Raw genomic sequence first — 27,424 nt, 5'->3', positions numbered from 1 at the left:
GGATAATAAACCACCATTTCTCACAGAGTTAGAAAATAGGGGATATTATTCTTTGGAAGGAAGGAAGGAAGGAAGGAAGGAAGGAAGGAAGGAAGGAAGGAAGGAAGGAAGGAAGGAAGGAAGGAGAATAATGCAGTCTCGTATTAATGATTTCATTTGAGCACATTATTGAATTTTACGCCGATGTAAATCACTTCTAGTATAAATCAAAGATAACAGCTGTGAAGTTTAACACATACAGTCCATAAATGTAATTCCTTTCCGCTTTTGCTGCTGAAGAGCCCAACCCAGTCCTGTCAAAAGTGCCATACTCCTGATTAAATACTTTTCAAGAGTAAAACACAACATTGTACAGTCCCTTCCATGATTTCCAATAATAGACTCCACACAGGATTCCCAGCAGGAGTGTCAGTCTATACTGCATTTCCCAGAAAGTCCCTTCTGGACAGGTATACCTAAAAATCCACCCATTCCTGGGAAAGAGCCACCCACCTACTTATTTAGATTCTCCAGCACAGAGGTCTTACCTTGGTTTTCAAATACAGGAGAAGGAAGCATCCCATGTCCTCCCCCAATTCTGTGGGATACCTGAAAGCATTTGCTGAGGATAATCTGCTTCCAGTGTCCATGCTCCCAGCCTACATCTCCCAAGACCTTTGAGAGAGTTGTAACCACTACTCAAACTGGGAAAGGATCCACAACACCTGCAAGCAGGGCTTGGATTAAATACCATCTAAGAGTTGTCATATTCCTTTTAGGCTCCTAGCTCTCTGTCAGAAAAAGAGCCATGATTATTTACTGCTCTTTCAGACTGCACCTCCAAGATAGAATAAATTCAGTGTTTTTGTCATTTTAGAAGAGCAAAACGAGTTTTATTTACATACTACTTCATGGATTTTATGATTAATATTGTGCAAGCAAAACCAAAATTTGAAACTCCTAAATGTGAGCAGCTAAACATTTCTCATGAATATGCTTTAGCAGGGTCACATACCAAGAGGTATAGTGGAGCTGCAATAATAGACTTGTAAAAAAAAAAAAGCCCACCTACAAAAAGCAAAGATTATTTAAGTCCCTTTGCTACACTGTGCTGTGATGCCATAAATCCTCTTTTGACCAGATACAATTATAGGGTTTTTTTCCTTGTCTTTTGAATTTTGCTTCCCATTCTTCTCAGATCTGATTTCTAAGGTAATTTTTTTTCTAGATGGAATAGCCTGTGCTTGATATTGAAATGTGATTTGACAAAAATATAGAGGTGAAACTTTGAAGACAAATTATGAAGGATTACCTTTTTTACTGTTCTACAAAAGTTTCATTACAATTCACTCTTAATAAGTGTCAAAGGATACTAATCCACTGATGCTTCCATGAAAATTTTGAATTAAGGAAGGACTAGTAAAACGGATTTATTAAAACCTTTTTGAAACAGAAGATAATTCAGTTATCATCTTCATCATCCCTTGCTACAGAGGCAGCAGTCCTTAATCCTATTTATTATCTCTGAAAGATATCATCATGGAATTTGGCTGGTAGGATGGGAGAGATATTTATATATTTATGGACTTATCCTTTCCAGGATAACTATTTTTCCACATGGGAGTCTGCGAATCCTGAATGCTTCCAAGTCTGACGAAGGGCGGTATTTATGCCAAGGTGTAAATGTATTTGGATCTGCAGAAATCATTGTATCACTATCTGTTAAAGGTATGAAAAAAATGCTTTGATGGTAATGATGATTTATTTTAACAAATATTTCAATATTATCCCCAGCCAACAATAAGGCAGCATTCTCCAGGCAGAATAAAAAAGCATTTCCAAGAAGCTAAGGGGACTAAACTCCATCTGGTCAAACATTGAATCAGATTGCATACTCCAGCTGTTTTATTGTAGATGTGTCATAAGAATTAATATATATATTAAATCACTCAAACTATAAATAATTCTATAAGTAAAGGAATCAATATTGGTTTTAACATATTTTATCTTTGGGAACTCACTTACCCCTAACTTTTTCTGCATGAGAAAAAACCTTTAAATTAAAGTAATAATTGTATGTATATAAAATGCAGAGAAAGGTAATAACTTAGAAGATTAATAATAATACTAACACTACTGAGTAGCAATCCATTTCTGAACCTTTTTTTCTTTTTCAGTTTTCAGCTGAATTAATGGATTTTCTTTGCAGGTGTTCAAGCCTTTTGACTTCATTTTTCAAGCTTCTTCCTGTATTTAGTAATCCAGGAAACATCCTGTATTATTTTATGTGACAAAACTGAAATTTTCATACAATCACAAGATTCCAGGTGCTGCAGCCTCAAAAAAAAAAAAAAAAAAAAAAGCTTTTCCTGAAACTTTTAAAATTAATAAAATTAATTAATTAATTAATTAATTAATTAATCCATCTCAAATGTCCCATAGATTGCTGTTTAGGATTCTGCCTTATTGACTCCATGAAACTGTCTGTACCTTCTGATCGCCAGTGTCATACTTCAGTGTGTATTATGAATATCTTTCAGTATTTGACTGTCTGCAATTCATACTAACAAATGTAAGCTCTGGGTAGACTCAGCATCAGTCAATCCTATTATTTCGGTCTGGCACTATAGGTTAATTTCCATCTAAATGTTCCTAACACTTCTCTGTTTCCAGAACCTACAAGAATAGAGCTGACTCCCAAGAAGATTGAGCTAACGGTTGGAGAGAGCATCGTCCTCAGCTGCAAAGCCCTTCATGACAGCACCATGGATGTCACCTTCTACTGGACACTCAATGGGCAGCCAATTGACTTTGAGAAAGAAGGTGGACACTTTGAAAGCATCAAGGCAGTAAGTGACCATGCATTTGTCATCTCTGTGCTGGGATTTGATAAAAATTTGCATGCTTTTATATGTCTCCCATTTACCAAATTTTGCCCAAACTTTGCCCAAATTTTGCCCAAAGAGATAAATGGTTTCGGTAACATTGGAAAGAAATGTTAGATAGAGGAGGTGCAAACTGCAGATCACTAGAACTACTCCAAGTAGTACTCTTCAAGAAGATATTAAATTTCAACTTGTATATCCTATTATTAGTGATGTATCAGATAATCTTTGTGAGGGAACAGAAAGGAGTTTTCATCAAATCCTACTTACATTCTTCTGCTGATTTTAATATAGAAAGGATGCTGCTATAAGCATTGATGTCACTCTCACAGATAATATGGCTGTTGAAATGCCTTCACCTCCCAATGCTTTACTTGCCTAGAAAATATTTTAATATTTGAATAACAAGGACTATATTTACTAACTTCCCTGCATGAGGTACTTCCTAACCATGTAACCACTATGTAAGTCAATAAGAATCATATGGATAAAAATATGCATACCAATTTAAAATATTGCTACTTGAGTCAAAAAGAGTTTCATGTGATCAAATGATAAATAATTTCAAACCTGTCTCGTAAAATGATTTGAACATTTCTTAGTAGAAAGAAGTCTTTTAGTGTGAACAAGCTTGGAAATGGAACCTACAGTAATTTAACTGAATCTTGTGACTAATGAAATGGAAATCAAATGTCCATGCTATGTTGACAGAGAAAAATTAAGTTCATAAAGGTCAGGAAATTTTAAAACTTAATATATCTCATTTGAGTACAATGTAGCAAAGTTAACTTTGCATTAAAAACCTTGTCAGCTGCAATCAATTTATTCTTCTGCTTGCCTATATGGAAATCATACTCTTTATGGAAGTCATGTCCTCTTGGTGGGGGGTTCATATTTTTAAAATTTGAGTTTACTTCAATAAACCTTTTAATTGAACAACATTACCTAGGTATATTTTAGTTGGAAGGTTCTTAGCATAGTTATCTTCATCTGAGGAATATAACACTCAAAACAACTCTATGTAAGAAAGAAAACTTTCACTCCTCTTTAACTTCAAGATCATTCTTTGATTCAAGAAAAAACCTTATTATTACAATTTAACTTCAAGTTATTCCCAAAAAAATGAAATCCAAAGCATGCTACATGATTCTTTCCTTGTATTTCAGCATCTCTCTTCAAGGGAAATTTTTAATCAATGGGAAAAATCCACAGGCTAGGAAATTTTCAAAATAATTTCATATCTCATGTCAAAATAAAGCTAATTTAATATAATTTAGCATATGAAGAAAGATGATTTTGTACATCTCACTCAAGAAATCTTCATTAATTTCATTTCTACAAGAGAAAACCCTCAAACTGATAAAAATAAGGCTTATTCAAACCAATCAAGGACAACATCCTATTTTCAGACAAATGTTCATGCAAGTCTCACTAAAATTACTGATTGATTTAACTGTCTTGACACGATTAAAATTTGGCCAAAACTTGATAGATTTAACCAAATATTTGAGTTTATGACCTTCTCCTAACTGTGCTGCTAGTGTTACTGCTACTTTACTAAGTGAAAATAGTACTACTCACAGAATAAGCTGGGTTGGAAGGGGCACACAAGGATCATTGAGTCCAACTCCTGGCCCTGCACAGGACACCCCAAGAGTCACACCATGTGCCTGAGAGTGTTGTTCAAGAAGTGTTGCTCACTTCTTGAGCTCTGTCAGGCTCTGACACAACTCCAGGCCATTGCCTTGGGTCTTGTCACAAATGGGAAGAGATCTGCACCTACCCCTTCTGCTTCCCCTAATAAGGAAGTAGATGGCAACTTGGTCTCACCTCAGTCTCCTCCAGGCTGAACAAGTCTCTCGTAAAGTAGTGGCTAAAATATATTGAGTTTTGCATTGTCCTGAAATGAAGCTGGATCAGTTGAGAGACACAAATCTTGAAAGTGGTAATAAAAACTGTGGTAATACAGGAATTTTTCTGTGTTTTGACACAATTCCCATATCTACTCATTTGTGGAATGTTGTCAATTGCATCTCATTATCATTTCTGTTAATGACATGAGAATGAGAAATTAATCAAAAGGTTAAAAATGTATTTCTTTACCTCATTAAAATCTAAAGCATGACCAGGTACTGGGCACAAAGGACAAAAAACCTCCTTTTTTGCTGTCATGAAATCTCCTTTAACCTCTCCAGTTTCAAAGCTGAGATACACAATGAGTTAAAGCCATAGGTTTGTGAATGGAGAAAAGAGGAACTTGAAGTCTGATAGTTCTATCTATATCCCTTATATTGCTCTTCTGAATGAAACACTTCAAAATTGCATGAGTTGGTCCTGAACAAAATGCTTTTTAATGGAGTACATTTAAGAAAAATAATATCTTTTGTGTGCATGAAGTCACAGAATTACATGTCCATTTTTTGTCCATACACTGATGCTTCATCAGATAAAAATATTTTCAGGCTTGCCTGCAGTTTGGTTATTCGTTTTAAAGCCTGACAAATTAAACAGTATTTAAATGGCTTTTTCTAATAATAAAACCCCTTTAAACTTCTCATCACTGGTTGCAGTGCTCATACTTTCACTGTGGCAGACCCAAGAGTTAAGTATGATGAGCATCTTGATGCTTAATGCAGTATTGTAAAAGCTATCACCAAAGTAACAGCTATTTCTGCTGCAGATAAATTTTTACTTACTAAAATTCTGTGATTCCTAGCAATTACAATGAAAAAGAAAATTTTCTCTTACTAATAAATATTACTTTTTTTTTTTGAAATTACATCAGTAGCTTTTGTACCAGAAAAAAAAGCTGTTATAATTTTTCATATTGAGAAGTAATTTTTCATAAAAATCGAAGGTATTTTTGCTGTTCTTTACTGAGCTATCAATGACTTAGTGCCCATACCAATTTAGGTACTTCAGGAACTTCCCTGGCAAATAGATAAGTGTGATAAGGATGTCAAGTTGTGCATGAAGTGAATATTAAGGACAATGGACCAGCTGATTTCCACTGCAGATAGAAGTCTAGGGAAAGAAAACATCCCAAATAATGTGTATATGTAACTTCACAGTACATTTGGTGGAAGAACAATAATGCCAAGGGTTATATCAAACTACAATCCTCCGGCATTGGTGAAGTCTTATTTCGTCTAGCAAAATACTTGATAACATTTTAAGTTCTATGAGGGACAATCTGTGTAATAAAAAAAGAATTGCATAGAAGTCTGAATTTCCAAAATTTTCTTGTAGCAACACAGTATGTAATGAACTCATAAAGTATAGACTTGCTTGTTTTTATTAGGATAACTTTGATTTTCTATCCCTTGTGCCAAATGTAGAAGTCCTAGTCAAAACGCTATTCAAAATGTTTTCTCCTAAAATCTCTACTGACCATAATTTTCTCTTAGACATATCCCTTTTTCATCTAAAAATATCTGATTTTTTCTGTAGATTTTCATCCAACTGTCATAATTCCAACTCTGTGCTTGAAGGCTGATACTGTTTTTATAGCAGCCAAACAAAATGATTTACTGTAGTTATCCACAGACTGGTAAGCCAACAGCATTGCTCTTAATGTCCCTCACCTTGACTTTTCAGACTCAGGAAAGTGATTTGGTCTGAATATGTTCTTGGTCTTTGATCTTAGCTAAAACTGCCACCAGGGGAAGCAAGAAGTACAACTTGTCATGTTATATTTTACAATGGTTATTTGTTCACATGGAAGTGAATGGAAATCTACTGTTTTACTTCAAAAAGGACAGCAGATACAGATTGGACAATGCATTTTATTCTTGCCTATTACTGGAGACTCCAATTAGATAACCTAGAATTTTGGACAATGCATAAATTTACATCTTTCCTTGTATTTTCAAGTCACTCCCTAATTTCTTCTAGTACTTTTATCATATTCAAGAAATTAGCATTAAAATTTCCTAAGCTTTTTTAAATAGGAAGAGGGAAGTTCTACGCTACATGAAATAAATTAAAACAGCAGGCTGTTAGTAATAATGTCTTTCCTCTTTATTGGATGTAAACACAAACAAGGTTAATTAAACAGGGATTTTACAGAACACCCTGACTGCCCCCCCACATGAGGAAAACAGCAATAGTTGTCAGAAGCCTTGCAGAACACAGCAAGCTCTTTGCATAGTGGATTTCTGTTCAGGGTAAAGCTGCCATATCAGCGTCATTGCTACCAATTTGTTTCACTGTCTGTTGCAATCCTTTCCTGCTGATGGAAGAGGCTGAACACAGCCATTAGTGTCCACTCTAATCTCTAGATATTTCAGCCCTGTGCTCATTACCAGGTTATGCTCACTTGTCATGCTACAGCAGTTACCTATTTGAGCAATCAGGAGCAGTTTAAACAAAATAAAGATTAAATCTTGTTTCTTGGTAATAAATAGCTATTGTAAATTAGGTAGTGTACTAAATAAAATGAGAATTTCTAGACTTTGAGTTCTATGACTCGTAACTACGAACCAAAATCCAAGCACAAAGACCACAGTGTAATACTGCATTTTACCATGTGTTTCTTCCAGGATATAAACATTTCTAGTGAACAGATTGAATTTATTTGATGCTGTGCTAGAAAGAGACACTCCAAACTTTTCCTAGAATCAAAAAAGTGTGTAAATTGCTGCATGCAAGTACTTGTGGCTTTGGCTGTTATTAGAGAGTAAGGGACAGAGATGATAAGCAGCATCGAATCTCAATTAGCCTGGAGAAAAGGAAGCTGAGGAGAATCTTACTGCCCTCTTCAGCTACTTCAAAGGAGGATCTAGTGAGGTGGGGATCAGGTCTCCTGTCCCAGGAAACAAGTGACAGAGTGAGAGGATGTGACCAGGTTGCATCAGAGGAGATTTAGAGATTTAGAGATTTAAAAGAGATTTCTTCACTGCAATTGGTCAGGCATTGGAACAGGCTCTCGAAGGAAGTGGTGATATCACTAATCCCGGAAATGTTCAAAAGGAGTGTGGATGTGGCACTTGGGAATATGGTTTGAGGGTGAACACAGCAGTGCTGAGTTAACGGTGGGACTTGATGATTTTAGAGGTCTTTTCCAATCTTAACAATTCTCTGAACTCTTCTATTTAATTTTATTTTAGACAGGAGAGATAACCAATAATTTTGGAAAATGTGAGCCTCTTAACATTCCTGACCAATTTCTATTAAAAATTATTGTAATAAGTAAGGAAATACATTCAGATAATTTTTACTGATTTGTTCCATTGTGGTATTTTGTACCATTCCTTGTTTACAAGAAGCATTCTAAAGCAAACAACTTTGGGATAAATAAAAGACATTTCATGACAGTCCATTCCTCCCTCTGTTTACTTGGAGCTGATGCATCATTTAACTGCTTGGCACAGTGTTAATCTGGGCTATAACAGCAGAGTCGATTGTTTGAACAACTGATCGATATCAGCTCCGAAAGAAGCCTCCATTTAAAGCTCTGCTGGCTATTTTACACTTGCAGCTCTGCAGCCCTTCTCCCCAGCTGCTGTGGCAGTGCTTTCCAAAGCCTTCCTGGCAGTACTTCTCTATTTCAGTTCCTACACTCACAATGTTTTGGTTTTATTCTAGAGGCCTTGCACCTGCAAACCTCAATTGTGTTGTTACAGAAAAGTCTCATGGGAAGAAGCTTTCACTGTCCTGAAGCTCTCCTCAACTTCCTGCCCCCTTTTTTTTCTCTTGTTTGGTAAACCAAGACACAGTATGCAGTACGGTAGATAATGTTCGCATAAATACTTTATAAATGTTATCCAACAATATACATACTAAGAATCTTAACAATCAATCATTGTCTAACAACTGCTCTTAATAAACATATTCCAATGAATATTTACAAATAGGAAGTGTAAGGTTCCAAAGAAAATTATTAACTAGGGGGAAAGAAAAAAAACAGCAAAACATAATCATCATTTTCATTGTCACCTATTGCACTGGAGGGAGCCTCTAGAAGTCTTTTCTTCATTCTTTCTCGTGGTAATAAAATTGCAAATACAGAACATGAATTTAGCATCAGAAGTGTAGTGGGCATCTCTGTCCTGAAGCTTGCCATATCATATCCCATCTCTTTTCTCATTCCTTCCCATTCTCACTGCTTTTTCCATGGTTTTGTTAATCCCTTGATTCCACAAAACTACCCCAGTACATGACAGACCACCTGACAGCTGATATTCTTTTATCTTCATCTCTTTTTCTACCTTTATTCAATAAAATTAAGCAAACTCATTTGCAGCAATTCATGATGCACTTGAAATGCATTTGAAGCATTTCAAGTTCATTCAAGTTCTCCCTCTCCATTCTCAGCACTCCATCACTCTGGCATCCACTCAAAGCCACCAGTACTCACCAATACAACTCTTTTCATAATTCTTGCCATGTCTATGCAAACTGTTCATAAATACTGCCACACAAAGAATCTACACACCCCCCACATGATTCTTAAGGATTCACAAACCTAAAAACATCCTTTTAACTTCCTATAGACAGGGGAAATGCAAGTTATGTTTTATCAGGTATGCCTGAGTCAATCTGCATCAGCCTGGATACTGATATATTGCCATTATTTTCCTGTCTCGTACCACTGATCACAACAAAACTGATAACAATGATTTCATCTTCTTCATTCCAAATGTGCCTATATGATTAAAAAGCAGAGCTCAGAATATAATTTTCCATTACCAATACATCAACTAAGAAATCTGCTGCTTCTCAGATTAAATATTTGCAATTTTAAATCATCACAAGTAGTAGACAGATGTAGTTGATATGTTCAAACCTGAGAATTTGCATGAAATGATACTTAAATTTTCCTAAACAGAATATGGACATAATTTGGCTTGAAGACAACAATTCGTCCTAATGTACATATAGACTGTCATCATTATTTAAAAGAACTTTATTGTATTGCTGGTCCTCACCATTGATGGTACAAAGATAACACTGCCAGAACGTTATTCTGTAAAATCATTTGTTTGCTTCAGATAAACTCACCAAAAAAAACTCTATTGCCATTCAAATATAGCAAAAATAAACTGTGAAATAATTTTTCAATTAAATCTAACTTAATTTCATTACTAAAGGCTATTTTTATAAATGAAATAATATATGAGTCAGGAATTCACCTAATGTGTATGTTATATGCAAAAGCACCCATATATTTTAAATGATCATTTATATTGAAAAAGCTATCATTAACAACCCAGGTCATTCTTGTTTAGGATCAAATCTCAGTCCTTTTTACTCGACACAGCATTGTTTTATTGCTCTCAATTTAAAGAGAATAGAATCTTTTTAGGCTTTTAGTACCTCACAAGCACTCTCTTCTGTATAAAAACCTCTTTGTAGGAAAGCATCCTCACCTCTCACTGTCAAGAGATCTAGATGACAGGCAGCAAACCTTGATAAACCCCTGTAGTCATAGTAAAAAAGTGGCCCAAACTCCACTTTGGCTTTCATCATAAAAGTTTTCCTGCAATGGCAGTCAGTGTTTGCCCATTCTTTTCTTCCCTTTGATTTAAGCTTTTGTTGAATCATGGTCATTTGTAATATTCTCATTACCCATTTTAGACACATTCTTCCCAGGCAAAGAGACAGTTTCACCACATGTTGTCCAGGCTGAGTTCACAGCCTGAATCCTCTGCACAGTACTAGGCAGTCCTCAAGCCCTTGCAGTGCAGAAGTTGAGAGCTGTGGGTCAACACATCATCTCTACTGACTACCCAGTCCTATGAACTTCTTTGGCTTTTTGTCCCTCTTTCCAAGATAAATCAGAGCTACATTCAAAGAACTGCAGTTGGAGTGCTGACGGGAAGTATGACAATGAATGTGGAAAATGAGCAGCATTAGAAGCAGATTAAATGAAAGCTGGGTTTGATACAATGACAAAATAATGATATTTCATATAGAATTTCCACATATGATTCTGTATTTTAGGCATATGTTATAAATGATGTAGTAATCAACCCAGGTGTAATTCTTTCATGGAAGAGATAGGGAGAAGGGAACAAAAGACTTACTAGATGTTAAGAAAGTGCTCTAGAGTGTAACTGTGAGCTCCATTTCAAATGCAGACAGATTAGGAATTGTGCAAAGTCTTCAGAAATTCATTAGAAATTAGAATTTGCAAAGTCTTCAGAAGAAAAAGTCGGATACACTGAATGGACCACTTTGGTTTAGAGATAAAAACTCAGCAAATGAATGGACAGATTAACAGAGAGGTTTCCTAGCAACTGGCTCAGGACAATGAACTCACTCTCACAGGAAGAATAAGTTTAATTCTCTTCATTTGAGGGAAGAAACATATGTAAAAGTTGTTTATTGCAAAGCAACTCACAACTGTTAATATCTGGTTATTAAAATGAGAGAGATGTCTTGGCCCAAATTAAGGTGCAAACGAGACCATATGTCAAAGTCATTAGTATCAATTTTTATTTAACAGTAAATGTGAGGGAGAAAGGGGGAGAGAGAGAAAGAAATAGGAAAAGAGAGTGGGAGCAGGGAAAGAAAGAGAATGACAGAGAGACATGGAATATGTCATCACTGCATGGATTCTGTTGGTTCTCTTCTTCTGGTCTTCTCAGTGGTGAGCATCCCAGTCTAGTCAAAGTGATTGTCACTGTCTTGGGCCATGAGGGGTGGGAGAAACTCAAAATCCACTGGGTTTATATTTACTCAGGTTTGGGTGGGCATGCCCAAGTACCTCCCCTGGGGCAGGGAATTTTACACTGGATGATGTAATACTTTGAATCATGGGACACTTCATCAGTCTGATGGTTTATGACACATTCTAAGAATAAGACATCACAGCTGCCTCTTATATCAGTAAAACTGAGCCAATTCTGGCCCACCAGAAGGGGTGAATTCCTTCAGGCTGTGTGTGAATGTCCTGCCACTTCTCTGGAAGGGAATTTCCGCAGCTAGCCAATGCTGTAAGGACTTTGGTATGATGTAAAGTAGGACCCCAACTTACAAGATCTGCCTCTTGTCAGCCTCTTTCCTTATCTTATCCAACACGCAGCTGTAGCCTCTGGTGATGGTGTGCACACCTTCTGCACCTGGGCAGTTAAGTGATTGATTGGGTAATTAACTAGTATCAGTCCAGGCTCCCACAACTACCTCTTAAGATTTATGAGGTGGAAAGAGAAAAAAAATCCACACGCAAGTTCCTCTCTGTGGGTATTTGAGATGGATGAAGAAGTATTAATTCCCCAACAGAAAATTCTCTGAAAATTGTCTTTTTTTCTGTTTGCTTGTTTGGGTTTTTTTTTTTGTTTCTGCAAACCCCACAAATATTAGGACAATGAGTACAAAAGACAAACGCAATGATGTTATTACTATTGAGCAAAGAATGCATGCTATATGTTCTTGGAGCCTTTTTTAATTTGGGCAAGTATTTCCACATCTGAAGCAAATGCAATTGCATCGATGGCACCAATTTTTGAAAAAAAAGTAGCTTCAAGCAATATGTACAACTAATGTACAGCTAATTAGATACACTGCAGACATGACTATGACCTCAGACAACATACCATGCTGAAGCAGACAGAGCCATAACTTGACATATCATTCAGCATTGGAGCTGCCCAGATCTGAATGAATGGGATGGTTGGGAATGAGCATAAAATGAGCGGTACAATAAATTGTAGTCCTGGAGAGAAACATTAGTCATGACAGATAGGATTCTGAGCTCTATTATTATTTATTTGCTGCTTAATGAAGATCAGCAGTGTACAGCAGGTCTGTAGCTGATGCTGACCTTGAAGGTTACTCTTAGCTTTCCTGAAAATCAGTAAAAGTTGGTTGTTGAACCAATCAGTTTTGGTTTGTTTTCTTTTAAGTTTTAGCTTCAGTAAAATATGAGCTACATTTCACACAGTAGAAGTTTATACTGAATTGAGGTACTGATACTTGGTTAAGTGATAATTCATGATGCAACACCAAGGAATATGGATTTTTCTAATAAAATGCTACTTTGAAATAACCCACTTCTTGCAAAATATTCCTTGTCAAGAAAGAGCATAAAATCAGTAAAATAAAAGGCAGCTTTTAAAAACATATACTTGATAGAATCAAAATTTAGACCTAGACAAAGAAATTTAAATATTTAAATGCCACTATCTTTGACTTTAAATAAAATTGAGACCACAAAGTTGCTGATACACCAGGCTGCCCTAAATCATGTTATACCAGGTGAGAGAGACCTTCCTACATTGTTGGCATTTATATCACCCAGTTTTTGTCTTCCCCCAAGGGGAAGTGAATGTCTCTGCTTTGCTGAAGCATGACGTCTTTTTCCACTGGCAGAAGTCTAAAAGCACGAGAAAGTTTCTGACCTTAGATACTTTTCTAAATGGAGTCTCTGCTGCATTCCCACTTAGTAGGTGGTTTTTTTAAAACTGGATTGTAATTGTTCAAGTTTAAGTAGCAACTACAGTGATAAGGTGCAGAATTTTTCTTGAGACATAGAAAGTCAGCACATAAGTTTAACCTTCCCCAGACCTTTTTGTGGCCTAGAGCCTCTCATTACAGAATAAACTAATCAACAAACAATTTGTCTTCCAAGACTTGGGAGAGTCTGTAAAATTTTTGAAGTCCATTTATGCATGCCACAGAATAGCACTAATGCAGTATAATTTTAGAGTCCCTGGTCAAACATATCTCCTACTTATCTAAATGGAAGCTAAAATGTATCATTATTTTCTTGATTATGATCAAGAATCCAGTGTCTGAGCATATACCTATCTGTATTAAACACAGTCAGTGTTTAATCCACTCACACATCCTCAGGAATGCTGGCTGTGCATCCTGTTATGTTGTAATAAAGCATTTCATAGAGATCTATTGCACTGCACTGCTCTCCATTTACAGCAATGATTCTTTCAATTGATGCTTGTCTGCCCAGTTACACAGGTGTGCAGATGAAATACATATATTTTTCCTGATAAAAATATTAGGTTTTACACATTCATGAGCCCTCTGGAAGTCAGAGTGACAGTCAAGGTTTTTAACAGCTCCTGAACAATGTAACCAGACAGTTGCTATCCATTATGCTCTTTCTCACACTTAACACTAAAACACACATTAGATGTGTGTCCTCAATGATGTTTGTCCTCAAGAGAGGACAAATGTGGACTGATTCTGGTCTTTTCCTTTATGTAACCAAAGCTTTGTACCAAAATCACAAGAGATCTTGAGAAACCCATTTCAATAGCTAGTAAATACTATGTTATGCAACTTAAAAAAAAATATATCCTGAATTTGACTCCTGATAGGAGTGTGTGCTCTTCTTTTGCATTTTGAGCTGTAGACTACTGGGATATCCATTTCCCCTGCTGTGATTTCTCATATGCCAGAGCAAGAATATAGGAATTGCATTATGGCCTGACTGGTCTATCTTCCCTTCAGCAACATCATTACCTAGGCCACTTCAGAAGGCAAAACACTCCCGTGGTAATCATGCTCTTAGATCTACAGGATTATTAAGCTATAGATCATGCCCACATTCACTTTGGCCCCAGAGGCAGCCTTAATGTCCCCACCTTCCTTTTCCTTCTTTGCATTTGAATATCCTTTGGTAAAGATTTTGCCTTGATGCTACATGGGATATTACAACAAGTTAGTTCAAAAAATGCAAATGAAGAGAAGATTGACTGAAGAATTGTGCCAAGATGTGCTGCAAAGGAACTCTTCTGCCTAAAAAGAAAAAACTACATTATAGAAGATTGGATCTTGAAATGAATCCTATTTCATCTTGTCATTAATGACCTTGGCATAAAAGAAAGAAGTATGCAAATGACGATTGTATGGTACAAATTGGACATCTTACCAATGCAGCAGATAATGAAAATAACAGATGGGAACAGACAAGAAATTCAATCCCATGAAGAACAAGGTCATGCACATATGAATGACTGGTTATAAAGAGGGAGCTCATAACTTGCTAATGAATAAGGATAAAGATCTGTGTGTCTGCATGAGCACAGAATAAGTATAAGCCAAGAAACAAGCAAATATGAATCTAGGTGAATTCAGTGACAGATTTCCAACACAGCTAGAGAAGTATTGATATTTACACCCCTAGTAAGATTTTATTTTGAATGCAGGGTACAATTCTATTCACTCATGATCAAAATGACTCAAATTAGAACCACTGAATGGGATAGAAACATATAGTTCAAGGAAAGACTGTCAGTGTTGCTTGGTTAGCAAAGTAGGCAAAATCTGAGAAAGGAAATGCCTATACTCAATTAATGTTTCTTAAAGTGAACCTTGGGGAATTGTAATGACTGTTGGCTAAAATTCTAAAAAACAGAAATTTGAACTGGTTCTCTCTTTATATTCTCTATATATTTTTTGCTCTTTTCAGCATTAAATACATACATATTTCATCAGGAAGGATGAGAATCATATAATATGTCCTCATTCACATTTAGCATTAACTTCCTCTCTATTAATAAAAAAAAAATCAATCAATATTGTCTTTCAAGTAATCTTAATTTTAGCACAGTAGTAAGACATATTCCAAATGTCACTGCATTACAGTAAAGAGGGAGAGGAAGAAAGTTCTTAATTTTTAAGAGGACTTTTTTTTTAATACCATGGATAGCATCCAAAATATTTCTGTTCATCTCCTTAATGAATTTCTTTGTGCTAGTTGGAATAATTCGCTTTGAACATGCAAATATACGCAATGTGCTTTAAGCAAAGTCAAAGTTATTAAAAACCTGAAATGCTCTTCTTTAATCCCTACTAATAATTGTATAAATGCACTGTTCTGATAATCCCCACAAGAGGGTATTAGGACACATACGTTTTGTAAGATGAAAGCTGCATTCAAGAGTTGACTGTACAAAAAACACCCTTGTGAACTACCTTGAACACAGATTTACTGAGTTTTAAACTGGCTCTTCATCCCTGTTTCAGCAAGCATCCTCTGCAGATTTAATGATCAGGAACATCCTCCTGATGCACGCTGGCAGATATGGTTGCAGGGTCCAGACCGCAGCGGACACCGTGTCGGATGAGACAGAGCTGCTTGTTAGGGGTGAGTATGCTTGTGGTTCTCCCTTGAAAACACAATCACCACACACAGCTCTACCAGGGACTTTTAAATAAGTGAGCTTCAGGGACATCTCTGCCATGCAGTAGTCCTCAGATTTTATGTAATTGAAGCCATTTGTGATTAACCTGCTGTCTTTGAAAGGAGTTTCAACATAAACTGACCTGCAGACACTGCAGAGAGAAACAAAAGACAGTGGGTTAATAGACAGTTTTAAGAGAGGTAACAGCACAAAAGGTATACCAGATTAGCTAAAATGCAGACAATTAGCCTTCACAGACCTGTGTAAGGTAGGTATAATGAGTTTTTGCTATTCTATTTGGTGCTTTGCATTTCATCTTATGGTCAAGCCATTCTTTCAGCTTTAGCAGTTTAGGAACATTCATTCATTTCCTAAGAGGGGTGATGCAGCCTTTTGTAAAATTATAGATATGAACTATGATACAGAAGCCCCATAATACGACAAGAATTTGAGTTTTTTCACACATGGAATTGTTAGCATTTGTTTACTGCATCTTTATGCCCCAGTCCTATAATCTGTTAAATTGTTTCACCTTTCATTGAACCTTCCTGATTATGCACAGGAACTCAGAGTCCTTTTCCTGAAGGATCCCAGATCATACTGAGGATGCCAACTCCATTGAGCAGAGTGTTTCTGCATTCTGCAGTAGGGGTGTGCTGAGGAGATCTGAGGATCTGAAGTTCACTTACTGGCATAACAACTGGTGGGTCCTGCAATCCCAAGAGAGATGGATCCCTGCTAGGTAGCACAGCTGGGTAATCTTACTGTGGATGATACATTGTTAAAATAATAAATCAAGGTAGATATTTTATTAACATTTTAAAAACTCTAGATTTAAAAAAAAATCAAAATTATTTGGGTATTACAATTCAAAAATACTTATTTTACTACATTCCACAATATCTTTAAATTTGATGTGTTCCTATCCACCATTTTTAGGGTAAATATATGTTTTAAATGATAAAAAATATTTCTGGCTGACTATAGGGCTCTTCATTTTTTCATGAAAGTAATAGTTAAATATTTCCATAAAGCCACTTTGAGGACCGTCAGATTTCCATGAGTTATGGCACTTTTGGGATGGTTGTATTCAGCTGACTCGCCGTGTAATACCATTTTAGCTGCCTTATGAAATCTGATTCATCCTTCTGGGTTATGCAAGGCCTTTTGTGCCCCCTTTGTCTCAAACGGGAGCAGGAGGCTCTATGGATAGACAAGGCAATCTCAAGTTTAAATTGAACTTTTGTGACAAAAAGGCTTAGTTATTATCTAGGATAGACTGATTACAAAATTATTTTTTAAGAATCCTGGTTATATAAATTAGTTTATTGAATTTCCTGTAGAAATTAAATTCTTCTCTGAGGAAGAGGTCTGAAATTAAATTTTAAGAAAGGCATTGTAAGAAGTATCAGGATTCATTTACATGAGTCTCATCACCATGTCACTTTGCTGTTGAAGTAAAAGCTATAACTGCTTTGTAGTGGAATTTGAATTCAAATACACTTTGCTTACAATTTTCTCCTTTTCTTGTTTCTAAAATTGGATCATTTTAAGATAGAGCAAGAAATTTTGTTTTGTATTGCAGAAAATGTTTAAAGCACCTTCAGCGTAGAATTGTGAATGACTAGTCCTTACAGACATCAACAGTGCAAAAATCAAAAATATTTATAAGAATCTAATCTATCTCTCCTTATACTTTTACAGGAACTTCATTTTCATTTCAGTATCTCTAATTTTTTTTTTCTCCCCTATCTCAGCCTGTAGAGTGCACTTAATGGTGTGCAATTTGACTGCGATGATCCCAAATTGTAGCACCTTTCAAACTTCTTTATGTTTAGCTTCTGGTGATACTGGACATTGTTTAGAGGATACCAGCAGAAACAGATGTATCAGTAAATATTTCAGTTAACCCTGAAGAATTCCACTTGACAAAGGAAGTCATCCTCTAGGAAGAAAACTCATGCAGTAAAGTTTGCTATCCAAAGCCATATTATTCTTTATTTCCAGAACAGTTTATAGTCAAAATAATTTCATTTTATGCATATTACAAAATGTTCTTTTCTTTTAAATGTTACAGCTCAAAGCCAAACTGAGATAGCAGAAGGTTTGTTAGGAACTCTTATATGTATTGGTATAAGCAAACCTACAGCACACCCTTGCTCTGACCTTTCTTTCTCTCCTTTTGTCTCTGTAGAAAACACCAGTGATAATACTGATAATATCATACCAGCATATAACTCCATTTCAATCATTACTTTTATTGTAGGGTTCATATGGTATTTTAATAAATTATTGTAATTTTTTCTTGAAAAATCGTCCTTCTTACAATGTTTCTACATGAAATAAATTGTACATAGAGAATAAATTAAGTTAAAATAATCTCATTCCCCCTCTAGATATTAATGAATATCAGAATCACTGCCACTAGCAAATTGATTAAATTTAAACTGAAGTATGCATTCAACTGGTTCTCTATTTTTAAGTCAAAGGACTTTTTGTCAGCACTTAATTACAAGTGACTTGCAACAGTATTGTACCTCACTGCAGCCTCCTCAGATGGAGGAAGCAGAAACAAAGTTTGCAGACTTCTGTTGCTCAAAATTAACATCCTGATCTTTAACAGACAGACATTCACCGCTGTGTTTTCAAGTGCAATGTCTCAGTATCATTTATAGTGTGGAAAACATAGAGTATCCTTAAATAATATTTATCTATTTTGAAACCATTTTTACTACTTGCTCTACTGGAAGTTCCCTTGATTATATTCCAGGGAATGTCACTATTTTTGCCCTTGCTTTTCTTTGCTCTGCATTATACAATGAAAGCTGTATTTCGAAAATATCACCAATGAAAGACAACACAAAGAACAGAGAATGTACAGTACCAAGTAAATCTCAATTTCTTTGAGTGTAATTACTCATAAGAAGGTAATTAATGGTGCAAGAAGATTCCTGAATTTACTGCATATATACTTGCGTGTGTACGAGTCTGTGTGTGTGTGTGTGTGTGTGTGTGTGTGTGTGTGTGTGTGTGTCTGAAAAACAAAGGAAATAAAGACAGCAGCAAGTTTCTATTCTGCAACTTTCTATAATGTGTTATACATTTTTTAAATTCAAAATTTAAATTTTTAAATTCACTACCTCACAAGTCTTGAATTTAGGTAATTTACAGTGAAAAACATATCTAATGTTTTTTCAATAATGATTGTGACCTAGGGAATCTCTTTCACGAACATTTCAAAAGTATACATAAACAGATATTCTATGTCATGTTTGAACAAAATCAAGATTCAAGTCCTATCAGCACTAAATACTCAAAAAAAACCCTCCAAATACATCTCTAAGTTCTCTAAAATGTGATTAAACTATGTATATTAAAGTAAGAAAAACTTTTTAGTGATCCCTAGCATTTTTTTTGTAATGCTGCTAGTAATGTGGATTTCATTAGGAAGAGATGCTCTGCCAGTGACAAGTATTTCCTCTCCAGAATACAGCTCTACAAAATTTTTTGCAATTCATCATCACAGGTTTTTTTATTATTATTATGTTCCTAAAAAAAACCCTCATGATCTTTCATTCATCTGAGATCCACCATCCCCTCTAGATACATACATTGATTCTGTAGAGGTCCCCAGAGAGTCCTTTACTCTCTGAATACGGGGAGGATGAGAGAAGATTCAGATCAAAGGCCAGAACTGATTTAAGGCACAAGAAGCAATATCAATCACTTTTAACTTAGCTCAGCTACTGCAGTGCTCATCTATGAAGTAGGATAACTCTTTTTATCTGTCTCAGACCACGACTCAAAATCACACTTTCTCCTTAAAAGCATGCTATACCTACAGATGGCTTTTAGGTGGGATCAAGATATGTTCAAGCCTCTTTCTAATGCAGAGGAGCCAAGAGCACAGAAATCAGGTGACAAACAAATGAGCACCTGGATGTGTAAGACACAATTTAGGGCACTTCCAGTAACCAAAATATTTTCTTCTTTCTACAGACTCCTTCTGTAGAAATGAACAGAGGTTCCCTCAGTGTCAATGGCTTAAGCCAATACACTGAACTGTTTATTGGAAAGGGAAAAGCTAAATAGCTTTATAAAAGCTAATTAACAGGCATTCCACCCTCTGAACCAGATTGCCCTCCACTGGGGCAAAGATAGTGGTAAATTTTCTGCAATATTTTCTGCAAGAGAGTCATCAGAGCCCATAACAGCAGAAGATATATATGCTGATGCATCTCAAGGACATCTAGAAGAGAAAACAGCTTTTCACAGAAGCTGGTAACTTTTCTAGCACCAAGCCTGCGGAAATGTGGTACCTCAAGTGCAATCCCAGGACAGAAATTATGTATGTCTGATGATCAAAGAAATAGTTTTAGAGGAGTGAAAGACTGCAACAAAAATCACCTTTAAGGACACCCAAGTCATTACCTGATTTAATTTCATTTATGTCTTCTGTTGTTTGCTCACCTGAGGAAATGCAGAATACCTGTTTGCCATGCAAACAAGAATGTTTACAGGAGAATACAGACACTCACTGCACAGTCAACAAATGTTTTCCTCTGCACATGAAGACAAGAGTCATTTAAGAAGAAGTGATTTATGATTTTTGTGAATGCCAATCTTGTCCTTCACATCAGTCCAAGAATACTTGTCCCATGTCGTGTGCATTTTCTGGCTACCAGCCTTTACTTATCCACCCAGCTCTTCAACTTGCAGTGAATATTAAGTAGCAGAGGAGCAGAACTGCAGAATGCTACAGCCTGGCTGATTTTCCACCGAATATTGGCACACCACTAGTTGAGTTGTCTCTGTACTAATTTTTCACAAAGAAGTGGTTATCTAAGCAGAAGGCTCTAATACAGGATAAATATGCATGTCATGTTCTGACACTAATGATATCATCACAAACATGGGTGCCAAACACCCAAGTACCAGCCAAGAGACCTGCCTCTCACAGATGTCTCAGGTGATCTTGTAGCCAGCAATGTGTCAGCTTTTCTTGAGACAATGCCTGCTTGGTGAATTAATTTTTTGTTTTAAAGCACAACTTCCAAAAAGGGCTTATTACATTCCTATTTTCCATTATGTTCTTGAAATCTGAAGCTATCTGTGTTTTCATGTTTTCACTTCAGAGGATATCTAAATGATCCCATGCTTCAACTATGTTTTGCTGTGAAGATGTTTAGAACAAGAAATACTTTTATCATAAAGAGGTTGACACCATGAAAGGGCTGACCCTTACTACTGTACATTGGTTCAATTAGCTACAGTATTTTGTTTACAGTTTGTGTTTATTTAACCCATTAGTACAAAATATATTATACAGTGACTGGGAGGTTTTGAAGAAGACCAGCAGAAGTCAGAGATAAGAGCAAAAGGATACTTCTTACATTTACTTTACCAAAAAGTATCTCTTTTCTCTTAAAACACACAATTTCTAATGAATTCATTTGAAGCACTGCTTTGCCATAGGCAGCAAGAAAGAAAAGCTTGAGTAGAAACATGTCCTTCCAAAGCTGTTTACTGTATATTTCTTTCTCTTTCTCCTGCTAGCTTGAAGGGCTGGCTGGAGAAAAAACATCTGTAGTTCAGCAAAGAAAAATAGTGGAAGTTGGGAACACCACACAAGAGTCTAACTTGCTTTCACAGAAGTAATCATGAGGCTTCCTATAGTCAATTACAGGTACACTTTTGCATACACTGAGATGTGCAGTAGTCCTGGTTCAGCAGCAGTTTCCAAGAATAAGAGTCTCTTGCAGACTAGAGGATCAGTGCAAAACCTGCTGTAATACTTATCTCATATGGATGGGGACAGTGCTTCAAACATTTAGAACAGAGTGAGTGATTTTTGCTATCTAAACCTCCATATTGGTAGAGATGATAGTGACGCCACAGACACCAGAATAGTTATTTTTCACAGTTATCCATTTCATACATGACATTTAGAAGTATCATGACTGAATTAGAAATACAAAGTTGTGAATCAAAAAGATTGATTTACATCTGTGAAAGCTTCAGTGCCAAATCAATGCTACCAAGTTTCCAGAATGTTAATGTTTATTTAATAAATAAAAGCTTTTTATCATAATAAATTACTGGTTTCGGTAACATTAAATTTTCAAATTAATTCCATCAACTCTTACTCACAAATTAGTCTTGCAAAGCTGCTTTACAGTTAATTATAACCAAAAGAGTAAGTTTGTATAGGTTTCAAACTACTCAGACAGATGCTGGATGCTGCATTATGCACTGCCAGTCTATGAAGCAGCGAGGTCATCCCCAAACTTTCTTTCCTTAAAATTTCTCCGCCTACTCACAAAGGAGCAAAGACTAACGGTCCCAAAATTACTTACTCAGTGTTTGAATTTCTGCAGTGAACAGTGTAAACAAAGGTAGTGAGGGTTGACAGCACAAGGTAACTAAGCCAGGGAGAGTGTAGCTAAGATGACCATGAGGTCTCTGCCAGGAAAGTACAGCAATACAGCAGCCAGGCAAGTTTGCTAAAGATTTGAGTTTGAGGTGCTAACTAACGACATGTGCCATTTTCTAAAGAGAAAATATTTCAAATGAAAGAAATGCATAGAAATTATTTATTCATATTTCCTTTTATTTATTAATGAGCATATAAAAGATAATTTCAGCACATTTAGTCCCCTTAATAATTTATATATTTTTAGATAGATAGATAGATAGATAGATAGATAGATAAATAGATACATACATACATACATACATACATACATACATACATACATACATATCACTCTCTACAACTACATGAAAGCAGGCAGTAGGGAGGCAGGGGTCAGTCCCTTCTCTCATCTAACAAGCATCAGGATAAGAGAAAATGGACTCAAGTTGCACCTGGAGAGCTTTAGATTGGATATTAGGAAAAAATTTCTTCCCTGAAAGGGTAGTATTGGAATATGCTGCCCAGGGAATTGATAGAATCACCAATTGTGAAAGTCTTCAAAAGGTGCATGGTTGAGGAATGGGTGATGGACACAAGGGGCCAATTTAATGATTGGACTTGATAATCTTAGGCCTCTTTTCCAAACTTAATGTCTCCATGATTTCATAATTTAATAAAAGTACTTGATAAAATATTTTTATATTACATATTTACTATCAAATATACTTTAGGAGAAATAATGTATTGGTGTCAGTTACACTACAAACAGACCTGTGTTCTCTAAGCATACAGTTTAATTTGTTCACAGTACTATCTCATTCATCTACACTTAAGGATTTTAGTTGATTTAGATGCCGGTTATTTTCTGGGTATTTTAGTAATTGTTTATTCACTGTGCTTGCTTTTATTATCCTTTTCACTCCTACTGCTCAAATTGTGTTTTCTATTGTTATGGATGTCAAGAGGCACTGCAGTTTTTTAAAAGTAAAAAAAATAAGGCCCAGTCCTCTTAATTCTCTGCATAAATGCTATATATCCTTGGAAAATTTTGAACATATACAGAGCTAATTGAAATCCTTTGACCAGTGCAAATATTAGTTAAAAAACAAGAAAAAACAAAACAAAACAAAACAAAACAAAACAAAAAAAAAATCGAAGGCAGCTTCTTTAAAATTGGGATGAAAATCATCTTCCTCCTACAACATAACACATGTATTTTAAGACTATGCCCTGAGAGCTAACCAAATGCACTGTGCGTGCCTACTGTAAGTTATGTGAGCACTGAGATCAAACAATCAAACATCTACCTGCAAGCTGTAAGATGTTAAAATGAAGCAGAGCACAATCCGGTAGTGTGAAGGGATGAAAGTCTTTGTGGCTACAATGTGTGGTTTGAGTACACATTTTGTGGTCTAAAAATAAAATAAAAAGGTTAGAGCTATTCATCTTATAGACTGGCAAAACTAGCAATCTAAGCAACAAATCCACTCTTATCCTTTATTTTTTGAAAAGTAATGTTTCCTCAGAACTCCAGTGACCCAGAGCAAATATAACGCAGGAACTGCTGGTTAGGTTGACCACCCTGCTCCTTGCTGTTGTGATATTGCCAATAAAACTTAAAGACAAGTACTTGGGCTTAAAGGCCTTCAAACACATTATTAAATGGAACATAAACAAGGTCAGCAGATTCTTGCTGGTCCTTGAAATTACATTTGAGCTGTAGCAAAGGCCAGGAAGATGCCCTGAGCACAAACCCTATTATTTGGACTCATAGAATATGTCCATAATACAGAACTGTTCCCTGAGGCCAGAGGGTACAGCAGAGTTCCAGTTCACACACCTTCATTCCCAGTCCCCCTCCCTCAGGATAGGCATGTCAAATCACCTGTAAGGATTTGCCCCAGCACACAGTAATCCAAAGCACTGGTTGGAAAAGTCATAATTTCACAGGGCTTGTGGAATTGTGATAGGTCTGTCTGCCAATATAAGAGCAGGTAGGATCAGGGCTAGAGTTCAGATCTGTACTTTGGCCCTCTTCAGTGTAGCATCTTATTACATTGGAAGAGAGTATATACTGTAGATGGAGAATCAGCCCTTTAACCCACCAAAGGCTAAAGATTTTTTAGGCACAAAGATGTTTTTGACTTCACCAAAACGTTTCCAGCAATTCAATCTTGTAATAAGACCTCTAATTTAAAAAAAAAAAAAAAATTAATTATATATATATAATTAAATATATATATATATATATATATATATATATATATCCACATCTTTTAAAAGCTGGTTTTTTTCAAGAGTTTAAAAATGATCCTTTGTTCTAAGAAGCTTTTTTTACAAGCATCAACTTATAGGTATGAACTTATTTGAATCAAAAAGTGTCTAGAAACAAATACTAAATTAAAGATCAGATGTGATGATGTTTATTAACTCAGTGCCTGAAAAAGACACATGTAGTCCTGGAAGTTGTCGGGTCCGGCTGTCTGTCTCTGCCCCGACACGGGTAGGGTGGTTCTTGGGTGGCACGCGATGCAAAGGACGAGTCTGGACTCTTCAGCTTTTCGATCTTCAGGTTGTTTATTATTTCTTATCTACAAAATTTTCTGTCTGCCCAACAGAGGTCTGATCTGCAAGCAGTCACAGGCACTCTCTGACCACCCACAGGGCGGTCATGTCTTTTTATACTAAAATCTACATACACAATATTTACCTTTATTTCCCAATGCTTTTCACCCATGTTAGCAAGTGCACCTTCACCATAAACCAATCTCTAAGTGCCAACATCATCACAGGAGATGGAGGACAAGAAGAAGAAAGAAGAAGGACGAGACATGCCCTGATCCCTCCATCTTGTCTCCATAACCCCCCTGTACCAAAAACCTTAAAGTCTATATCTCACCCTCTAAATGTGTCTCTTTTACACCTTGTACTCTAAAGTGATTCTCTTGTCCTCAAACTCTTGTCACTTCTGTGGATGGATCAAAATCAAGCCACCAAACACTCTTGGCAACATTCCAGGATTTTCGAGACCCCCCCAAGGGTTCTCCTGGCATCTCTGGACATCAGGAACGATGTGCTGAGATCCCACAGGAAGTGCTGGTGCTCACAGTAGGACTGCAGAGAGTGAAATAAACAGCATGAACCAGGGTTGGGACAGCTGGCAGGGGATGCCCTGCAGCACTAAAGGTAGTCATCAGGCCATGCCAAAGAGACACTGACAAAACTCAGTCTCTTATTCTACTTGGGAACTGCTAGCAATGTCATCCAGGATCAATTCCTAGGCTAGTAGTGCTTTTACACCTTAGATGAAATTCAAGTTCCCTGTGCTCTCGGTACATTTGTGTCAACAACTACTGCTACAGAGAAGTCCAGCTCAGAGGTTCTGGACTGCAATATGCAATGTGAGCTCAGAAAAATCAGCAGCACTCAAGGTTGCCTCATCCAAATTCACTATTTTTAGGTTTGCACAAGGCAGAGAAGTCATCAGGGCAAAGGGGCAATATGACAGGTACCACTAAGGGACTTCTCAGGCAGTACACCAGGGATTTATCTTGACCCTCATCCCTGAAATGAATTGAGACTATCCAGGCTGAAATAATCAATGTCTTCTTTTACTTACATTCCAACCCTAAGCCTAACCTTCCTGTCTATCCTGACACTGGCTGGGTTATAATCTCTCCATCAGCCCACAGCCCTTATGCACCTTACGGAAACCACACATGGAGAGACTGGCATTATGGATGTATCCACTAAAACCAGAGTGTCTCTAGCATCTACTATACCTCCAAATTTCTCTCCATCACCTTCTCCACCACATGTGAACACACAGTCTATTATAGCTGAGTACAGCAAAAGGGATTTATGCGGCAGCAGTCAAGCTCCTGTTTTATGCTGCAGTTCTATGTGCCTTTCCCAGTATTCCGTAGTTTCTGCCTCTTTCTTATCCTCTTTTTCTCAACCTCTCACATTCTTGAGGACAAGCCAGTGCACCTTGTCATTCAAAAAGCAAAAATCTTCAGGTAAAAAAATCTGTGTTTGTTAATTGCTACATATCAGGCTTCTTAGCTGTTTGGTAAAAGTAAGAATTCTCCTGGTCAGGCAGCAGTGAAGTAAATCAGTGCTTATTCTGGGATACATAGGAAAGGGCACTGCCTTGCTGAATGACTACAGCTATTTTTGGTAATTGTTTTTCAAGAACTCTCACATTAACTTTGTATCATGGCAAGCAATCTAACAACCTCTCAGGATGATCATTCCAACAATAAAAAGATACATAAAACAAATTTGCCAAAATGCAGTCATGCATGTCCTGAAATGAAATATCAATCTATGGAATTGCTCTGAAAGGAGATAACTGACTCACATCCTTGACAGTGGGTTCCCAGTGCCCCTAGAGTTGTGTAAGAGACTATCAGAGCCCCAAATGTCTTCTTCATGAAGGTCGACTGCACTATAGTGCATTTATGACCAGTCATTTTCTGTCTAGTTTCCAGATAAGCATTTGAACAGACCATGCATTTTTTCCTCAATTGGCTATTCTCAGCTAAAAAATTGTTTTAGAGATCCTGAGCAATAACACAGCCCTTGGGAGAAGAACCTTTCTGCCTTAGCCATCTGACTGACACCATGAATGATAACACCCAAGCATCAAATTTAATGAGATTTCTACAAAAATGAGTGACATCTGCATAGCACTCATGTCCTGGCTAACTGTCATACATTTGTCATCACTGAGGCCTTTGTCCTTTATAAATCCACTTTCAAGAATGCCTGCTGTTGGAATTTGAAATGCTTTTTAGCAGTCACCCTGCAGACTGTGTAAGAGCACTCATCTCCGAAAGCATAATGACAGACTCTCATGCCTAGGAATGCATCTAAAACATTTAAAAAACAGAAGAGAACTCTGACAAAAAATATATTGAGAATTTAGCAGGGGATGTCTGCATAAATATTATTTTACATCCTTTAATATCAGCAAGGTGCATATCCTTTTGTTATAATATAGTGGCTAGAAACACTTTAACAATATTCAGAGTGCATGGGAGAAATATTGT

At 36.4% G+C, this 27,424-nt stretch overlaps 1 protein-coding gene across 6 annotated transcripts in view; it reads left to right on the top strand.

The window, feature by feature from the left end:
* CNTN5 (contactin 5) overlaps positions 1-27,424 on the top strand; it is a 609,082-nt gene that overhangs the window by 542,574 nt on the left and 39,084 nt on the right. For all 6 annotated transcript variants that reach the window (XM_071434213.1, XM_071434212.1, XM_071434206.1 and 3 more), the window contains 3 exons: positions 1,580-1,707; positions 2,653-2,828; positions 15,798-15,918. In XM_071434213.1, the coding sequence (XP_071290314.1) occupies positions 1,580-1,707; positions 2,653-2,828; positions 15,798-15,918 (425 nt within the window). The remainder of the gene's footprint in view (positions 1-1,579; positions 1,708-2,652; positions 2,829-15,797; positions 15,919-27,424) is intronic.

This window comes from Agelaius tricolor, unplaced genomic scaffold (assembly GCF_023055355.1).
Source record: "Agelaius tricolor isolate 1412-34295 unplaced genomic scaffold, bAgeTri1.0.p SCAF_9, whole genome shotgun sequence".
Classification (NCBI taxonomy): domain Eukaryota; kingdom Metazoa; phylum Chordata; class Aves; order Passeriformes; family Icteridae; genus Agelaius; species Agelaius tricolor.
Note: the sequence above shows the minus strand (reverse complement) of the source record. Positions and strands in the feature narration are given on the sequence as shown.